Source organism: Schistocerca piceifrons, chromosome 2, assembly GCF_021461385.2.
Source record: "Schistocerca piceifrons isolate TAMUIC-IGC-003096 chromosome 2, iqSchPice1.1, whole genome shotgun sequence".
NCBI classification, from domain to species: Eukaryota; Metazoa; Arthropoda; class Insecta; order Orthoptera; family Acrididae; genus Schistocerca; species Schistocerca piceifrons.
Window position 1 is genome coordinate 770,749,693 of NC_060139.1, and position 19,916 is coordinate 770,769,608.

The 19,916-nt window shown below is 38.4% G+C and overlaps 1 protein-coding gene across 2 annotated transcripts in view; it reads left to right on the top strand.

The window, feature by feature from the left end:
* Nucleotides 1-19,916, top strand: part of LOC124775071 (annulin) — a 443,615-nt gene that overhangs the window by 402,023 nt on the left and 21,676 nt on the right. For both annotated transcript variants that reach the window (XM_047249875.1, XM_047249874.1), the window contains exons 5-10: nucleotides 741-970; nucleotides 7,155-7,329; nucleotides 9,045-9,183; nucleotides 13,222-13,503; nucleotides 13,833-13,912; nucleotides 18,001-18,145. In XM_047249875.1, coding sequence (XP_047105831.1) covers nucleotides 741-970; nucleotides 7,155-7,329; nucleotides 9,045-9,183; nucleotides 13,222-13,503; nucleotides 13,833-13,912; nucleotides 18,001-18,145 — 1,051 coding nt within the window. The remainder of the gene's footprint in view (nucleotides 1-740; nucleotides 971-7,154; nucleotides 7,330-9,044; nucleotides 9,184-13,221; nucleotides 13,504-13,832; nucleotides 13,913-18,000; nucleotides 18,146-19,916) is intronic.

The following is a 19,916-nucleotide window of genomic DNA, read 5'->3' on the forward strand; positions in this document are numbered from 1 at the left end:
TTAAAAAACGAGTTCTATGATTAAGGCTTGGAAAGCCTTTTTCAAGAAGTATTCCCCACAGTATTTGTCTTATAGGAATATATCTACTGAACACTTTTGTGTAGTAATGAATGTGCTTTTCAGTTATCTGTATGCTGAGTAGAGCGGCGATACACGAAAAATCGCTGCAGAATACGCCTTCGTCCAAAAGGACCACCACAGTTCTTCTTATAAGCACTGTAGTTATTTTGGAATAAAAATTGTCCCCCTCCCTTGAACACTGATTCAACCTTTGCTAACATCCATTATTTGGGGGGGGGGGGGAGGGGGGATCTTTTCCTCTTCCAGCAAATGTTCACAAAATGTAATAGTCGTACTCTCAGTACTGAAACACCATTTTTTCAAATCTCGGAATTAGAGTTGTCTTATATTCCTTCCACCACAATGCATAAGCCGCGCGGGGTAGCCGCTTGGTCTGGGGCGCCATGTCACAGTTCGCGCGGCTCCCCGCGTCGGACGTTCGAGTCCTCCCTCGGGTATGGGCGTGTGTATTGTCCTTACCGTAAGTTAGTTTAAGTTAGATTAAGTAGTGTTTAAGCTTAGGGACTGATGACGTCAGCAGTTTGGTCACATAGGTCTTACAACAAATTTTCACAACGTATGCCCTGTTATAAGCCTCACGTAATTTGAAAGTATGGATTAAAAAGAGATGTCAGTGACTTACAGGAAATGTTCACTCCTTTGTTTCTCTCCCCTGGCAGAGGACCAGGTGTTCCTGGAAGGAGAAGAACTGCTGCAGGAGTATGTGCTGAATGACACAGGCCTCATCTGGAGGGGCAGCTACAACCGGCTGCGCCCGTGTGTCTGGAAGTATGCCCAGTTTGAGAAGGACATCCTCGACTGTGCCCTCTATCTCGTCAGCAAGATCGGCGGCGTTCGCCCAAGTGAGTGCGGAGATCCTGTGAGGGTCTGCAGAGCCATCTCAGCAGCAGTGAGTACCACATCATCTGGGTGAATACTTTTTACATGTTAGCTTCCTTGCATAGCAATTTTGTTGTTAGAAGCACCCTGAACAACTGCTTGGATGGAGTTTAAAATGATACCTGCTAGCAGCGTTTGGTAAATGTTTAACAAAAGAGACAGTCACATGGCATTGTTGGCTGGGAGTCTCCGAGGGATTGTTCAGTTGGCTAAGTGTAAGGGTTTTCTGTCTCTGTGCCCAATCGTCTGTTTCCATACCGTGTATGAGAATTTGCCCTTAAGGATCCCTGTAATGAGTGTGTGTGCAGTGGTGTCATGTTTTTGTTGTACGATGATGAAAGAAGGGAGAGAGTGAAACACAATGCCAAGATATAGTGTACTTGTCTCAACTCACCATCAAGATTTAGTCTGGCTACCTCCAAGTTTAGCATCATTGTGCAGATGAACATTGGGAACTGTGATTATAGAGGGGGCACCACATGATAATTCTCTTAGCTGTGGTATCATGCAGATCCTTCCTGGTAGCTTATATGAGTTATATGTACTGTGTTTGCATGAGTCATGTCAAGAAAAAAACATTAGCAGCTGCTAAAGAGAATATCCCATTTGAATGGTCAGATAGACAGATAGATAGAGCTGCTGTATTTACTGATGCGTTAAACATTTGTAACACGTTGTTATCAATATCAAGACACGGTCATAGGATTTGTCGCCCTGGAAAAAGCGTTAGACAATGAAAAATGGTGCAAGATATTCGAAATTCTGACAAAAATAAGGTTAAGCTGTAGAGAGAGACGTATAACAAACAATATGTACAGGAGCCAAGGGGGAATTACACTCCTGGAAATGGAAAAAAGAACACATTGACACCGGTGTGTCAGACCCACCATACTTGCTCCGGACACTGCGAGAGGGCTGTACAAGCAATGATCACACGCACGGCACAGCGGACACACCAGGAACCGCGGTGTTGGCCGTCGAATGGCGCTAGCTGCGCAGCATTTGTGCACCGCCGCCGTCAGTGTCAGCCAGTTTACCGTGGCATACGGAGCTCCATCGCAGTCTTTAACACTGGTAGCATGCCGCGACAGCGTGGACGTGAACCGTATGTGCAGTTGACGGACTTTGAGCGAGGGCGCATAGTGGGCATGCGGGAGGCCGGGTGGACGTACCGCCGAATTGCTCAACACGTGGGGCGTGAGGTCTCCACAGTACATCGATGTTGTCGCCAGTGGTCGGCGGAAGGTGCACGTGCCCGTCGACCTGGGACCGGACCGCAGCGACGCACGGATGCACGCCAAGACCGTAGGATCCTACGCAGTGCCGTAGGGGACCGCACCGCCACTTCCCAGCAAATTAGGGACACTGTTGCTCCTGGGGTATCGGCGAGGACCATTCGCAACCGTCTCCATGAAGCTGGGCTACGGTCCCGCACACCGTTAGGCCGTCTTCCGCTCACGCCCCAACATCGTGCAGCCCGCCTCCAGTGGTGTCGCGACAGGTGTGAATGGAGGGACGAATGGGGACGTGTCGTCTTCAGCGATGAGAGTCGCTTCTGCCTTGGTGCCAATGATGGTCGTATGCGTGTTTGGCGCCGTGCAGGTGAGCGCCACAATCAGGACTGCATACGACCGAGGCACACAGGGCCAACACCCGGCATCATGGTGTGGGGAACGATCTCCTACACTGGCCGTACACCACTGGTGATCGTCGAGGGGACACTGAATAGTGCACGGTACATCCAAACCGTCATCGAACCCATCGTTCTACCATTCCTAGACCGGCAAGGGAACTTGCTGTTCCAACAGGACAATGCACGTCCGCATGTACCCCGTGCCACCCAACGTGCTCTAGAAGGTGTAAGTCAACTACCCTGGCCAGCAAGATCTCCGGATCTGTCCCCCATTGAGCATGTTTGGGACTGGATGAAGCGTCATCTCACGCGGTCTGCACGTCCAGCACGAACGCTGGTCCAACTGAGGCGCCAGGTGGAAATGGCATGGCAAGCCGTTCCACAGGACTACATCCAGCATCTCTACGATCGTCTCCATGGGAGAATAGCAGCCTGCATTGCTGCGAAAGGTGGATATACACTGTACTAGTGCCGACATTGTGCATGCTCTGTTGCCTGTGTCTATGTGCCTGTGGTTCTGTCAGTGTGATCATGTGATGTATCTGACCCCAGGAATGTGTCAATAAAGTTTCCCCTTCCTGGGACAATGAATTCACGGTGTTCTTATTTCAATTTCCAGGAGTGTATAAGAGTGGACGACCAAGAACGAAGAGCTCGAATTACGAAGAGTGTAAGACAGGGCAATAACGAAATAATGTGTAATCTTTCGCAACTCTCCAATACGCATTTTTGTGTAAGTGGGAGTTTTCGTGCTTTTCCATTTGTTCGGACAAATGTACAAGATCTCTGACAGATGTACTAGTTCACGAATTTACTTCTGGACTAAAAATCGGATATTCTTACACTGCACCCATGCAACAACTTGTGCAAAGTGTACACTTTCTTGTTAAATGTTCGCTTGTAGTCATGCCTATTTGATTTCGTCAATCTCTCGAAGGATCTGTTCTCGGAGCCCTAGTTTCTTTGCGGCTACATTTCCTGATAATTTACTTTTCTGTTCCCAGAATGAGATTTTCACTCTGCAGAGGAGTGTGTGCTGATAACAAACTTCTTGGTGGGTTAAAACTGTGTGTCAGATGTCAGATTGAGACTCGAACTCGGAACCTTTACCTTTCGCGGGCAAGTGCTCTACCGACTGAACTACCCAAGCACGACTCACGACCCATCCTCACAGCCTTAATTTTCCAATAGGATTTAAAATATATTCAACACAGTTCATGTTTACACTGCACGCATAAGCCGATTCCCGCAAGATAGACAACCAACTCCCAACCCAAGGTGCCATATTATGTGCAAACGACCAAACCCCATTAGTAATGTCTACCAACATGGCCTCTTGACTAGAGTACAAATAAGGCAGTGAGATCCATAAGGGCCTAAACCACACCAGCGTCGATCCCAAAATTTAAGTGAATATCAGAGAAACGTGTCATACAGCTTTTCGTGAATTTTCATATACATAAAGTCGGCCTACAGTACAGATAAATCTGACTGACTATACGATCAACAGATTTCATAAGCATGAATAAATGCTATAATCTCACAATCGATGTATAGGTACTTTAGGCCCTCATAATTCTCAGTCCCTCAAATTCATAATATGCCACAACTCATTCAGAAACCCACAAAACAGGTTTACTGTCTGTACAACTTTAACATACACTGACGTCCGATATAATTTCACTGTAACATACAGTGAGTGAATTAGCCTATGTGAGGAGTGTGCTACCATATAGCAGGATTTTTGCTAAGGAAACGGGGATACAAGTCTGCCGCAATGTGCTACCGCTGTGTACACTGTGAGCGCGCATAGTGTTCATCAAATCTGTAGGCCTATGTATTTGGCCCATAAGGCAATTGCGTCATACGAGTTGCACATGCGCAAAAGCTCCTTAAAACATGCACAACTTAAGGTGTGCTCGCTATCCTGATGCCAAATTTAATAGAGTCTAGAGAAGCAGCCGTGTAGTGGATTTAAGTGCGGTATCTTTCAGACTGCAGCATCTATGGTAAGTTTAACAGCATTCAAAGAAAAATAACCTATAAATCCGCAAGGTGTCGAAAATTAGGTTGTTCACATGCTCTTTTGCTCTTACACAGCAGCTGCCACTGTTCAGGAGTGGGATTAAAATTCAAGGCGAAAAGATATTAACAATATGATTCGCTGGTGACATTGCAACCGTGAGTGAAAGTGAAGAAGAGTTATGTTATGGGATCTCCTGAATGCAATGAATAGTCTAATGAGTACAAAATATGGATTGAGAGTAAATCGATGAAAGGTGAAAGTAATGACAAATAGCAGAAATGAGAACAGCGAGGGATCTAACATTGTGATTGATGCTCACGAAATAGATAAAGTTAAGGAATTCTGCTACGTAGGCAGCAAAAAAACCAATGACAGACAGTAGGACATCAAAAGCAGACTAGCATTGGCAAAAAGCACATTCCTGTTCAAGAGAAGTCTAGTAGTATCAAACATAGATCTTAACTTGAGGAAAAAATTTCTGAGAATGTATCTTTGGGGCATGGTATTGTATGGTAGTGAAACATGGACTGTGAGAAAACTGGAACAGAAGAGTTTCAAAGCATTTGAGATGTGGTGCTACAGATGATTGTTGAAAATTAGGTGGACTGGTAAGGTAAGGAATGAGGAGGTTCTGCGGAGAAACAGAGAGGAAAGGAATACATAGAAAACACTGAAAAGGAGAAGGGACAGAATGGTAGGACATCTGTTAAGGCATCAGGGAGTGACTTCCATGATACTAGAGGGAGCTGTAGAGGGCAAAAACTGTTGAGGAAGTCAGAGATTTGGAATGCATTCAGGAAATAATTGAGGATGTAAGTTGCAAGTGCTATTCTGAATTGAAGAGATTGGCACAGGAGAGGAATTCACTGTGAGCCACATCAAACCAGTCAGAAGACTGATTACTAAAAAAAAAGAGAAGGAATTGTATGATTATTAGTTTGCCTTCAGAAGCTGTACATAGTCCTGCTCTCTTCTGAGGTTGTATTTAACAGAAGTGCACGTCAGAAAATTTGAATTACAATGGAGCAGTGTTCAAAAAATAATGTGAAATACGTTAATTGATACCTGCTCAAACAGTATCAGGAAGATACAAAAATATTTGAAGCTGCATGGAGAATTAAGCTGATGTATAAGGCCAAATGAGAGCACCCAATATCTACAAAACCAATAACAAAACAAAAACTGAATTGCAGTGTAAGTGGAAATTCAAGAAAAATATTTGGTAACATAAATTTGAAACAGAGAGTCAATTAAAATGATCAAATTTAAGGAAAATTAATTAAACATAGCATAAAGAATAATAATCAGTGAAAAATGAGGACACAGAAAAATACAACATGACACAGGAAGAAATCCTGCAGTGTAGGAAACTAAAAAGAGCAAGATGTTTGAAGTAGATTAACACTATTGAGATCAGCTTTCATAAACATAATAATAATAATAATAATAATAATAATAATTTTATTGTCTTTAAGCCATTACAGCAATAGACAAAGTCATACATATAATACAATACAGTACAGTACATGCTATAGAAGGACAGAATTGTTTAAAACTTTACAGTTTAATATCACAGGTCATGAAATCCTTTACATTGTAGAATGGGTTTACAACTAACCAGTCATAAAGTGTTTGTTTGTATTGTTGCTCTGGTAAATTTTGTATACCTTGTGGAAGTTTGTTAGATAATTTGTGGCCCATAAGTTCATAACTGTTGACTGATTTTGACAGTCTGTGGTAGGGCATATAGATAGAGCTGTTTGTCCTAGTGCTGTAACAATGTATATTTGCCCTGCGTTTTACTTTAGGTAAGTTCTTTTTTGTGTAGATTAAAACATAATAAATATATAGGTTTATTACTGTCATGATTTTTTGTTGTGTAAACAAAGGTTTACAATGAGCCTTGTGTGGTGAGCCTGTAATTATCCTAATAGCTTTCTTTTGCAGCAGTAGTATATCATGCACACAAGTGGAGTTTCCCCATAAAATAATGCCATAGGATATGATGCTTTGGAAAAATGAGTAGTAAGATACCCTAACATAATTTTTAGGTACACAGTGTATTAATCGCCTTAACAAATAGATTACCCTAGACAATTTACAGCTAATATACTTAATATGTGGATTCCAAGAAAGTTTATCATCCAAATATACCCCCAAAAATTTAACACACTTTATTAGCCTGAAAATATGTGAATTCTTGAAGTAGTTGTTTTAGTATTATGGAACAGAGCAATGCAGATAAAGATATATCATATAATGTGTACAGTGCACTGCCATATTTAATGAAAATGTATTTGCTGTTACAGAGATGACAGTAAAAACTATCAACAAACTGGAGATGTCTACTATGATCTGGGCAAATAATTTTTATGTGATTTGGCATTTCTCCTTGTCAGTTATTTTAATTTGCTTTTAAATGTTTCTTTAAGCTTTAATTCATTAGTATGTCACCCATTAATGGATCAAAATTCTTTGTTCCTGAATGTTACTACATACTGACAATGCCTTTTACATAAATCAACCAATTTGCAGGTAAACTCACCAGATGACAATGGAGCAGTAATGGGCAATTGGTCTAATGATTATGGTGGTGGTACTCCACCTACAAAATGGATAGGTAGTATGAAGATCTTGCAGCAATTCTACAAGAATAAGAAACCTGTGAAATATGGTCAGTGCTGGGTATTTGCAGGGGTACTCACGACTGGTAAGTTGTTGTGTCAGTGTAGTTGTTAAAATACTGAATTCCACTGCAAAATATTTCAGTTAAATCCTGTGATAGTATCTGGCACAGTAGCTTTGGATTCTTCATAAAATCATGATACCCTTATTGTAGATTTCTTAAAGTATGAAATAAGTTACAAATGTGAGCTGCTATGTGTGTCTTTCAGAAACAGCGAGTACTTTAGCTTGATATTTCATTCATCCTTATCACACAATCTAGGAGAAACATAGGCTTTCTTTGTAACTACTGCTATATGTAATCCTCATTTGTGTTCTTGTTGTGGTCTTCAGTGTGAAGAATGGTTTGATGCAGCCCTCCATGCTAGCCTATCCTATGCAAGGCTTCATCTCTGCATAACAACCTCAACTTACAATCATTTGAATCTGCTAAGTCTCCCTCTGCATGTTTTGCCTCTCACAGTTCCTTCTATGACCAAATTAATGATTTCTTGATGCCTCAGAACCTGTCATATCAACCAATCCCTTCTTTTACTCGAATTGTACCAAACATATTTTTCTACCAAATGTGATTCAGTATGTCTTAATTATTTATACAATTTGCCCCTATAATTTTCAGCACTCTTCTGTAGATCCACATCACATTGCAAAGGCATCTAATCTCTTCTTGTCTGAATTGCTTATTGTCCATGGTTCCATCCAATACAAGGCTACAATTGAGAGCAGAGAAATACTGCCAGAAAAGACTGTCCTAACTCCTTAATTTAGATTCAATGCTAACAATTTTCTCTTTTGTAGAAGTACTTTTCTTACTATTGCCTATCGCTCCAGTTTATGTTTTCCCCATCTGAGACATTGTCAGTTAATTTGCTGCTCAAATACCAAAACCTATCTACTAGTTTTTGAATCTCAATTCCTACTGTATTTCCCGCTTGTAATGGTTTAAGAAGGTATTGGCAGTTTTTCTTTGATAATATACTAACAAAATGTTGTAAGAGATAATGCCACTGACAGGCCCATAATATGCAGCTTGTTTCTGCCTGTAACTATGAATCATTCAATCAAAAAATATACAAACACTATCAAGTGCTCAGCTCACCTGTAATGAAGCTGCACATCCTCTCAAGTTTATTTCATGCTCCAGCATTTCAGTTGTCATGTAATGCAAGTTTAATTCTTCATACAATAAGACTGCTCTTCAGTCTTTTTTTTTTTTAATATTCACTTAACTCAGCTTATTCTAAAATAATTGTGTGTTGTAGTCCAAAGTGTGCTGATCTCTCAGTAGTTTGCGGCAAATATCATTAATCCATTTTTACTGAAAGTCCTCTTGCTTAGGTTATAGTCAGTAATGTAGCAAAAGTATTGTGACAATAGAAGTTCTGGGATGGAAGCAGTAAATAAAACAAATGTCACGTGACCACTCACCTGAAGATATGATAATTGTACCTAGATGTCACCCACCTTCCATCTCCAGGAAAGTTGTAGTCTGTCATAACTCTTTATACTATTACATCAAAGCAAAAATCAATTGGGGAAATTAGTAAATTATGAGACAGCCCAGTACTTATCTTCAAAATGCAAAAAGTGTACTACCAACAGACACTTGTCTGTTGGTACTATATGTTCAGAATAATTTTTTCTTTCTTTCATTCTGTATTTTTGCTGTCACTTATAACATCTGTAATTTGTTTACTAAGATGGTTCTCACAAATAAAGGAAACCACTACTTCTTTACAGTTTGCCGAGCTCTGGGTCTACCAGCACGTACTGTAACAACATATTCAGCTGCCCATGACACCCAAAACAGTCTGACAGTTGACTATTTTGTTGATGATAAGGGTGAGATCATGGAAGAAATGAACAGTGACTCCATATGGTAAGATGGCTTTATTAAAAAGTGATAAAAAGCACTACATACAAACAATACTTTTAGTCTGTTTGCAAAGAGCAATCAAATTTGACCCCACAAGTATTTTATTGAATACATGTGCACATGTCAAATATTCTAAATTATAAGTAATGTAAAATGAACTGTTAGGAACTTCCTGAAAAACCATTCATATTATTTGTAGTTATCTTAAATTCTTTTTAGGTTATTTTTGATTTTCTGAAAATAAACAACAGTATTTAAGTGGTATTCATGAAATATTTATATTTTATTTAGCCACAAATTTTTTCTAACAAGGGTAGGACATCAGTTCTTGTCAAAGTGGATGTATCTCTATGCTTAAAATAGTTCTTTTCACAGCTAAGCATGCTTTGAAGAAAAATTCATATTTTAAAACTGTCAATATATATTTTTGTAAACTACATCTACATTTTCATAATTCAACTCAAGGCACCATATATCATTTGAGCCAAGATATATATTACCATTATTTCTCTCTTTCATTTCTCTTCAAGTCTTACACTGATTATAAGAAAACCATTGTCTTTATGCCTCCACATACATCTCAGTTGTTTCGTGTTGTTCTTGTGGTCATTAACCAACATGTATGGGGAGGGAATGAAGAACATATATTCTATGCTGTGGTCACAGTGAAGACATGCTTGGTGTTCCAAGAAAACCAGTTTCAACAGTCATGCTGCCGTCATCTGACCTTATGGAACTTGTTATAAAATTCCCATATTTCATTACATTACATTCATCACACAGCATAGCTTGTGTACCTTACAAAATATAACATATGTGTTGCAATTGAAATGATCTGTAGTGTCCCTTGAATACTGATCTTATAAGTGAACTCAGCATTATTTCATGAAAAGTGCATCACCACTCTACCAAAGATTATTTAACACCCATGTTGAGTGCATCAATTTTTAAATGCTGCTCAAAAATGTTCAATGAGTCATTACTGGTAATAGAAGTTATGTCTTACTAGTCTCCAGAAGTATACCTTAACTTAAGAGTATGAGAACTACTGGTTGACATTATTACTTCTCCTGCAAAGATGACAGCATATTTTCATGAATGATCTCAGTACTTGTTATGTGAGGGCATTCATGGCCAGTGTCTTTGTTAGTTAAAACTTCTGGGTCGAGAGGCTGTGGTCGCTCTGTAAAACTTCTTCTTCCTGATGTTTCGTTGCTAACTGTGGGCAACATCTTCCAAGGTGAGTCAATGACTGGCTGCCAGGCCATGGAGGTCTCGTTTACATAGAGCGCATAGAGGGCACCACTACACATCATTTGGGGTTGACTGTAAGTCTATCTCTGACTAATGTCATTATTCTTGATTGAAGATAATCGATTGTCACATCGTTGGTGCAAAGTCGACTGCCATATCTTATCTGACTTTAAGCCTTCCTCTTTTCCATTAAAATTATGGTGGTGTTTCTGAATCTCTATAGCTTCTCTACACATGCATGCTTAATAGTGTGATGTCCTGGCTAGCACACTTCTCTCACTAAATTTTATTCCTGATCACCATCTTTAAAAACATGTTCTGCTACAGCTGATTTGTCGGTACATCCCAGTTGACAGTTCCTTTTGTGTTCTGTTAAATCAGTATTAACACTTCTTTTCATTGTTCCAATATAAACCATCCCACAACTACATGGAATTTTAAACACCCCTGGAGTTGCTAAGGGGTGTCGAGCATCTTTTGCCGATCTTAAACACTCACTAATCTTCTTGGTGGATCTAAAAATTGTTTCAACTTTTTCTTCCATTTATTCACAATATTATGGACCATATTGGGACAGTACTGACCAAAGTTCAAGTTGAAACAATCTTGAGACCCACCAAGAAGATTAGGGAGTGTTTAAGATTGGCGAAAGATGCTCGACACCTCTTAGCAACTCCAGGGGTGTATAAAATTCCATGCAGCTGTGGGAAGGTTTATATTGGAATTACAAAAAGAAGTGTCAATACTTGCTTAACCGAACACAAAAGGAACTTTTGACTGGGACATACCGACAAATCAGCTGTAGCGGAACATGTTTTTAAAGACAGTGATCATGAAATAAAATTTATTGAGATGAGTGTGCTATTCATGACACTGCATTATTATGAACACATGTATAGAGAAGCTATAGAGATTCAGAAACAGTACAATAATTTTATTAGAAAAGAGGAAGGCTTTCAGTTTGATAAGATATGGCGATAGACTTTGCACCAACGATGTGACAATTGATTACCTTCAATTAAGAATAATCACGTTAGCCAGAAATATACTTACAGTCAGCCCCACATGACATATGTTGGTGGCCTCTATGCACACTACATAAACAGTACCTCCATGGCCTGACTGCCAGTCATTGACTCACCTCGGAAGATGTTGCCCGCAGTTGGCAACGAAACATCAGGAAGAAGAAGTTTCACTGGTCGATCATGGCCTCTCAGCCTGAAAGTTTTAACTAATGGATCATAGTACTCTATTGTACATTTAGTGCTGCAAACACCAGATGGACATCATTCACACAGGAAAGTGTACAGATGTTAAGGATAAACACGTATTTTTTCCATCTAAAGGGCAACAAAATTATGTACACATATTCCAGGAAAATAAAAAGATGCAAACAAAATAATACTAAACTAAATGATTGTTAGTATGGAGTGGGAAAAATAAAATGACAAAAAAATGTTTCGTGCAACCCAAGTTACATGGGGCAGATGATATAAGTTGTGTAATTTACCTTAAGCTGCATGGGACATTTTCCAGTCCAGACCATGTGCATGATCAAACTCATCTCAATTTATCCAACAACTATAGTTGTTGAAAATGACACCATCAGCATCAAATAAGTTTTGATAGTGTGAATTATTGCAGCATCTCCACTAAATGTTGAGTAGCAACTGTACTTTTCGTAATATTGTCAAATTACTGCTTGAGTAACTTTGTCAATATGTTTCATGTGCTTGGTGCCTGTACTATTTGAGTTTCTTCCCAATGCCCTGCTAATGTTTCTTCTTTGCTATGGTGCACATAGGAATCCAGTAGATTTAAATGTAGATAACAATTGCACTATGTCCTCCTATACAGTATCCAGAACCTGTCATCAAAATAATTCCATGTAACTTGGTGTTAATGTTGTGGTGTGCCATCCTGTTAAATTAAATATTTTATAGCCATGTAACACACAAATGTTGAGTAGTATGGATGCAAACAGCATATTCAGTTTCCCTTGTCCACTTATTGTCCCTGCTGATGTGACTGGTCCAGTGACAACCCCTGGTAGCAAGCCACATTAATTCATTCCACACAGATTTCCATTTGTGCAAAATCTGTTTATTGTCTGCACACAAATGCACAAATTTAAGGTGGTTTACAGTTCCATTCAAGTTTAGTTCTGCTTTGTTACATCAAATCATTATTGTGACAATGTCCTTACCATCTTGTACCATTTCCTGAAACAACTCACAATATTCCATCCTACAATGTGGGCAGTTTCCATGTAATGGATGCAAAAGTCCTGTGATGTGGACTTTCTTTCTTGCAATGTATACTAATTTGGTAGTTCAAGTCTCATATTACAGAGTATATTAAATTAAATGTGTTAAATGTTCAAATAACATAGCTGATGCAGCAGGACTTGCTGTGTGAGCTCTCTCAAACACTTTATTAAAAAACTTTACTGTTTGAATGAATGTACTAATTTTTGGGACTGCTGCTAGCAAAATGTTTTCAAGAGATATCCGCTAAGATAACACCATGCTATGAATTTATGATGTATTTCTCCCCAACTTCTAAACATGTTGCACAAGTCTCACACACTACATTTCTTTTAGTGCACATTAATTACAAACAGATTACTGTATATGCATGGACACTTGTGGATGACAACAAATGAATTATTCTGTTTACAAATGAACATTTCTCAGTTATAAATTATAGGCCATAAATTTCAGATATTTATGTGGATTATGTTGGTCATAATGGCATACAAAGTCTACAAAGACATATTTTTCACAGGAACTTCCACGTATGGACTGAAGTATGGATGGAACGCCCTGATCTGATGCCTGGAGATGGAGCCCACTATGGTGGCTGGCAGGCAGTTGATTCAACACCACAGGAACTGAGTGACAACATGTACCGCTGTGGGCCTGCTCCAGTTGTAGCTGTGAAGCAGGGTGAAGTTCTTCGGCCATATGACTCTGCTTATGTGTTTGCTGAAGTCAATGCTGACAAAGTATTCTGGCGTTACAGTGGCCCAACTCAACCACTGAAATTAATTCGCAAGGACATGCTTGGGTAGGCATCTCAACAAGGCATTTTTTTATCTTCTTTTTTGTTGGCCATGCATGTGTTTTACAATTTTAAGTACTTCAAAATCCAAATTTTACTTCATGAGAATGAACTTTTATATCTCCTTAGTTTGTTTTGTTAAGCTCTCTTGCAACTGAGATACCAGTAACATAAAATATCAGAAAAATATGAGTTTTTTTTTATTTTCTCTGCATGTTTGAAGCACAAATGTGATAAATGTTTGCACATGTTAGATTGACAATAATTCTCATTTAAATGTAAATTAATTAATAATCTTGCAAATACTTAAAGGACATGAAACATTTCTGTTATAGCATTGGACAAAACATCAGTACAAAAGCAGTCGGTCGCTTTCAGAGAGAGGACATCACAAACACTTACAAATATCCAGAAAGTGAGTGATCATTTTTCTTAAGCAAATCATAAAAATGTTTGTCAAACAACAGATTAAAACTTTATGTTAAATGGAGACTGAAACTGAGACCTTTGCCTTTTGTGATCAATAGTCCACAGTCTGAGCCCAATACTCTATAACCATAACCAAGCATCCATTTTCTCTCTGACAGTGCTTGGTATCTACTATTCACCAAGAAAAATACTTGCATTAGAGTTATATCCCAATATGTCTCAGTTCAATATCAGAAAACAGAAGGAGAAATGGCATTAAAGTTAACATGGAGATGATGCAAGGTCTTCTGTTACATTTTAAAAGCTTGTTAACATTTCCATAATTACACATGCACAAGAAGATTCAGTATATTCTCCTTTCTAGTCTGCACACCACCAAATTGCTACCAAATTTGCAGGTCTTATTTGATCTCTCAACTCATTGTCTGTAATCTACAATTTGAATTTTGCTTGATGTCTTCATTGTTAGTCCAACTCTTTACCTGCTATTACTGTGCCTCCTTTGACACAATGTTTCTGCTTAAACATTCTTATAAACAATTTCTTCATTTTTCCACTTTTAAGTGTTACCTTTTCCTCCTCTTGAAAGACATACCAGTTTCAAAAATTGGGTGTTCAGTTTTTCTCTCCATCCTTCTTCGACATTCATATTTTCTTCCACAGCTGGGAAAAATTGTGAAAATATGTAGACTCATTTGATCAAAGTCTCCACATGTAAGAAAATAAATAGAGGAACTAAGAAATGATATAAAATTGTGAAAGTGCAAGGCAGATGATATTGTGGAATGCTGCTATAAGTTAAAAATTGCAGTAATTTGTAAATGAACTTCAGGATACTATGGAATCCAGTAGGATTTGTAGAACAATATACACTGTTCATTAATGAAAAGTATACTTAGAATATTTACTGCTGAACTGAATCAAAACTTTTCACTATTAGTTCAGCAGCAACTATTGTAAGTATATTTTTCATTACTGGTACTCAACACTGACTACTGTTCTACAAAACTTTGCAGATTCACACATGGGCTATTTAAATTATTTCATAATAACTTGATTTGATTTTTATCTCACTTGCAAGGTGTTTGCTGATGTGGAATAACATGAGACATATTTGGACTTGTAGGTATTTGTCTCGGTGAATTGTGGATACTAAATACTGGCAGAGAAAAGAAAGTTGGGCTCAGGGTCCACAATATTGGGCTCAAATTGTAGAGTATTGTAAGAGGAGAATTAAGGATGGGGAGATCAGCATTTTCTGTAGTTCCCAGTCTTCTAAATGAGTCTCCAGCAGTTACTGACAGGCTAACAACCACCAGTACAAGAGAGTACAAAGCCCAAATGTGCCCACTGGGTTTCATATAGTTGGTTATTTTGTTATCTCACCTACTCTTATTAAAATCTTGAGAAAATATTGTATTTTTAGACCAGTTTAGCTGAACCATGATTTACTCTTACACTACGAGACACAAAAATAATTTTCATGTAGACTTTGCCTCCTTGTTTAGCACCCACAGTGGGGTTATGTACAGTACTCTCCCTAGAAATTTTGTAAGGTACATAAATACATTATTTATTACTCTTGGACAGCAGGTGAATTTTTTTTTCGGTTATATGCTGTCCAGCACAAATTTTCAACTTTCCCCACTGATTTAAATCAATGCCCTCTCTCAACCAATGTCTGTGATTTCCTTGAGTCGTGTGCAACAAGTGTCTTCATATTTGCTATTCCCACCACACATGTGAAACAATAATGTGGTCTCATATTTGTGCTGTATGATGATGAGAGAGGGAAGAGGGTGCAAGCCAGTGCCAGTACATAGCCTACTCTGCAGATAGCATACTTTGTTCGAATATCACCAAAATGGCAGCCAAACTAAATGGTTCCATCCAGCTGAAGAATCACCAGCAACAATGGCAAATATCTTCATTCTGAGGCAATTTGGAGGTGTCTGGAGTTCAGTCCAATCCCCAAGATTGGCATAAAGTCTTTGTCACCATCTTTCCTCAACTTGTTAACTAAATACTTCTGACAAAACTGTGCATCAGTGACTTCAGTTTGGAGGTGGATCCGAACTTAGGGGGAGAGGATTAATTTCAGTGATTACAAAATCAAGTTAAATGAAAATCGAAATTTGCTACTTGAGTTCTCGACTGGTCTCTTGTCAGGAGGATATTTAAATCATGTGGGCCTGGATGAGTGCACTGACTCAGTTGAGAATTCTGGGGGCCATTTTGGGTGTCGCAAATGTTGCATCCTCTTCTGAGGTAACTGGGCCAACAACTGATGTAACTGGTCATCAATATCCTTATTACAAATGACTCTTTGGTCGCAGCATTTGCAGCAAGAGCTCTGCAAACAGTTGAATTTTGGACCAATTTTATTAAGGCACTACCAGGTTTGTTGTTTGTAGCTACATCATCAGGTGGATATAAAAACTGAAATGTGATAAACGACATAGTGGAGAATGTAGAAGGCCCAACCTTCGTAGTTAAAACGACAATGTCTATAGGGCTGATAGTCAATGTATAAAATGTTGGTGATAGAAAACATCCGATGCCACATGCCAACAGGTCAGCACAAAACAGAACCACACAGGTGGTCTGCAGCAACAGCCAGCCACACTGTGTCACCTGTGGTTGCTGCAGCTCACCTGTGTGGTTCTGTTTTGTGCTGACCTGTTGGCATGTCCTTCTTATGTGGCACTGGATGTTTTCCATCACCAACTTTTTATGGTTCAAAATTCAGCTGTTTGCACAGCTCTTGCTACAGACTGTACTGCCACAGATGTAGATGCTGTTATTGCAGGGAAAGACTCCAGAAAGGCATGTTAGAAATAAGGTAAACCTATTATCAAACCAAAGGTTAGTTTGAGTACAACAGTGGTTTACTAGACTTGGTCCTATTGAAGCCTATGAACTGCCTTACACTGTCAGATAAAGGGTGGACCTATCATTTAATGCAGTTTCTGAACCATGGGCAATATTGCCATATATAACAAATAAATCTCTGAGTTAGGTGAAAAAAGCATCAAGTGGCTGAAAAATTCATAGGACCAACTGATAATTGCATCCTGAACCTTTAGAATTGTAGTCTGGCACTTCCTCACTCAGTTACCAAGTCACATTATGTAATACTGCCAGGTAATTAGTAAGCTATGAAAAAAGATGCCTTACACTAACACTTGTAACAGGAAGAAATGACACTGCACAGCAGATACCTGGAGCTCATCCTACACTAGAAACAGTGCATTATTTAAGAGGTTCAATTGTCCATTGCCATTCCCCCTTATAAGTGTTTGTTTCCAAGTATATGGCCCTTAATTTGCGATAAAACTCAAAATATTAGATCAGAATCTTTAAAATTGTGAACAGAGTAACTCAAGAAACCATTATTTCATTCTCTGTGGATATACCTCTAAATTCAAGGTTGTTTTCAATGACACAGCACTTTAATATGCAAGGTCCTGTTAGAGGTAATATGTTTGACTTTTTACATACATATTGTATTGCCAAAAGTGAAATGATGAGTTATACTCAGTGCAAGAAAAAATCCAGCTTAAGGATAAACTAATTGGATCTGCAGTCTATCACTTACCTGTAAACCCATTTTAAATGAAAATATTTCCAGGGAAGGTGCAAATGAACAAGATTGATATAGTCTTATATTGGCTGAATTGGAATTGAATGCAGTTATGAAACAACAAATGTAGTAAAATAGTTTTAATTATTAGGAGCCACATTTTTTCTAAATTAGAAATAACTTCATTGTAGAAAATGATCATGGTTAGAACTGCAGGTGGCTCCACTATGCAGGAATTTTTTTCTGCCATACACATCCTTTGACATCTGTTTCCTGTGTTCATAATGTTCGTTGTGAACACTTTTCAATTGATGGAATGAGCATTAATGTATCATACGGTATCTCAAATTTCATAGAAATACCCACTTTCATAATTTAAATAATTCCTTACTCTTTATTATTATTTTAGATTTCTGTCAAAAGGAAAACACCACTTTTTGTTTATTTTATTGAATATTTTTAACAAAACTATTCATTCTCTAATTTTTCAGAGAGTGTTGAGGAGCGTGCTGCTATGCTGAAGGCACTAAGGCAAAGTGAAAGTCTTTTCAGCAGATATTACCTCAATGAAGACTTTAATGACATACATTTCAATTTTGAACTAAGGGATGACATTGTAATTGGCTCACCATTCAGGTAATATTGCTCATCCTTCAGTATGGTTATTCTACAGATTTGTTCATTCTAAAAGAACAGAAAATTGAACTGTCACATATTTAAATACTGACATATGTAAATGAATAAGCATTCACATGCACCGGCCGCGGTAGCCGTGCGGTTCTAGGCACTTCAGTCCGGAACCGCGTGACTGTTACGGTCGCAGGTTCAAATCCTGCCTCGGGCATGGATGTGTGTGATGTCCTTAGGTTAGTTAGGTTTAAGTAGTTCTACGTTATAGGGGACTGATGACCTCAGATGCTGAGTCCCACAGTGCTCAGAGCCATTCACTTGCACAGTAACAGAGATAGGAAATAACAATTATAGAAAGCATAGCGTGTGATGTATACAACTGCTTAAAGGCAGCTTTAAAAGTTGAAGTTATTATCTGATCTGAATAGAGCATTATTAAACAGCAAGTGGTTGTATAATAATTCAAGTGTAAGAAAAAGTTAAGATCAGAGGCTAAGGAAGAAACTAAAGGTGTTTCGATTTTAAGACTTTTTCTCATATCACTGACTACAAACACAAGATTGATACAGATAGATTTCTTCCAGTAGCTACAAACTCTATCATATTTTTAGTTGTCACCTAAAGAAAATTATCTTCAAGATAAAGGTATAAAAAAGTTGTGAATAATAGTGGTTCAATATAAATAAAAGAAAAAGACTGAGGGGAACAAAATGTTTCACAATTACAGGTTCCTTCATGCAACAAAAATGAAGGAAAGAGCTTGAACTAGTGAAACTGTTCAAGGACCAATGCATTGTACACAGAAACATATAATGGGACACACCATTCACACAAGCTCTTGTTGCATTTCTTTTGGTAGGAAAGTGGTACTCCATGCATTAGTCCATCGAGTAGTTGCCTTTTCCTTATTTTACAAGGATCCATTCTAGGACCAGTTCTGTTTATGCTCTCTGTAAATGACTTGGAACTGACTAGCCCATACCATAATTACATAACATTTGTGGATGACACAAATGTGATAGTAAAACGAAGGACCAAAGAAGAATTACTACATGAGATTAAAAATTGTACCACCCAAATTACAGACTGGTTTTCTGGAAACAGCTTAGTAATAAACACAGAAAAAACAGTTACAGTGCATATAGAAACAGTGCAAAATAAATGTCCACTAGCACCAGACATAGAGTTGTTTACTAGCACCCTCAAAAATGTAAGCTCTACAAAATTTCTTGGGATATGGATCCAAGAAGATCTAAGAAGGGTCCAGCATACAAAATACATTACAAATAAATTAAATACCATTTGCTATACTATCAAAATTCTTTCTGATTGCACATCGAAAGAGACATTAAAAGATGTATACTTCGCCCAGGCAGAATCCTTCCTGTGATACGGCATAATCTTTTGGGGAACCACATCTGCTAGCAACTGTTGTTTTATATGCCAAAAGATAATTGTAAGAGCCATAGAAAATGCTGCGTCAAGAAGCTCATGCAAGCTCTTATTCAAGAAACTTCATATCCTTCCACTACCATGTCTGTATACTTTACAAGTAATCATATTTGTAAGGAAAATCTTAGAAAATAGCAACAATCATGTGTCAACTAACTAGAGTATCCACCTGTATAACACAAGGAGAAAGCAGGACATACATGTTCAACATGCGCATACAACACTAAAACAGAATGGACCACTGCAAACAGGAAACAGACTATACAATAAGCTACCTACAAGCATTAAAACAATAAAAGACACTTCAAAATTTAAAACTGCTGTC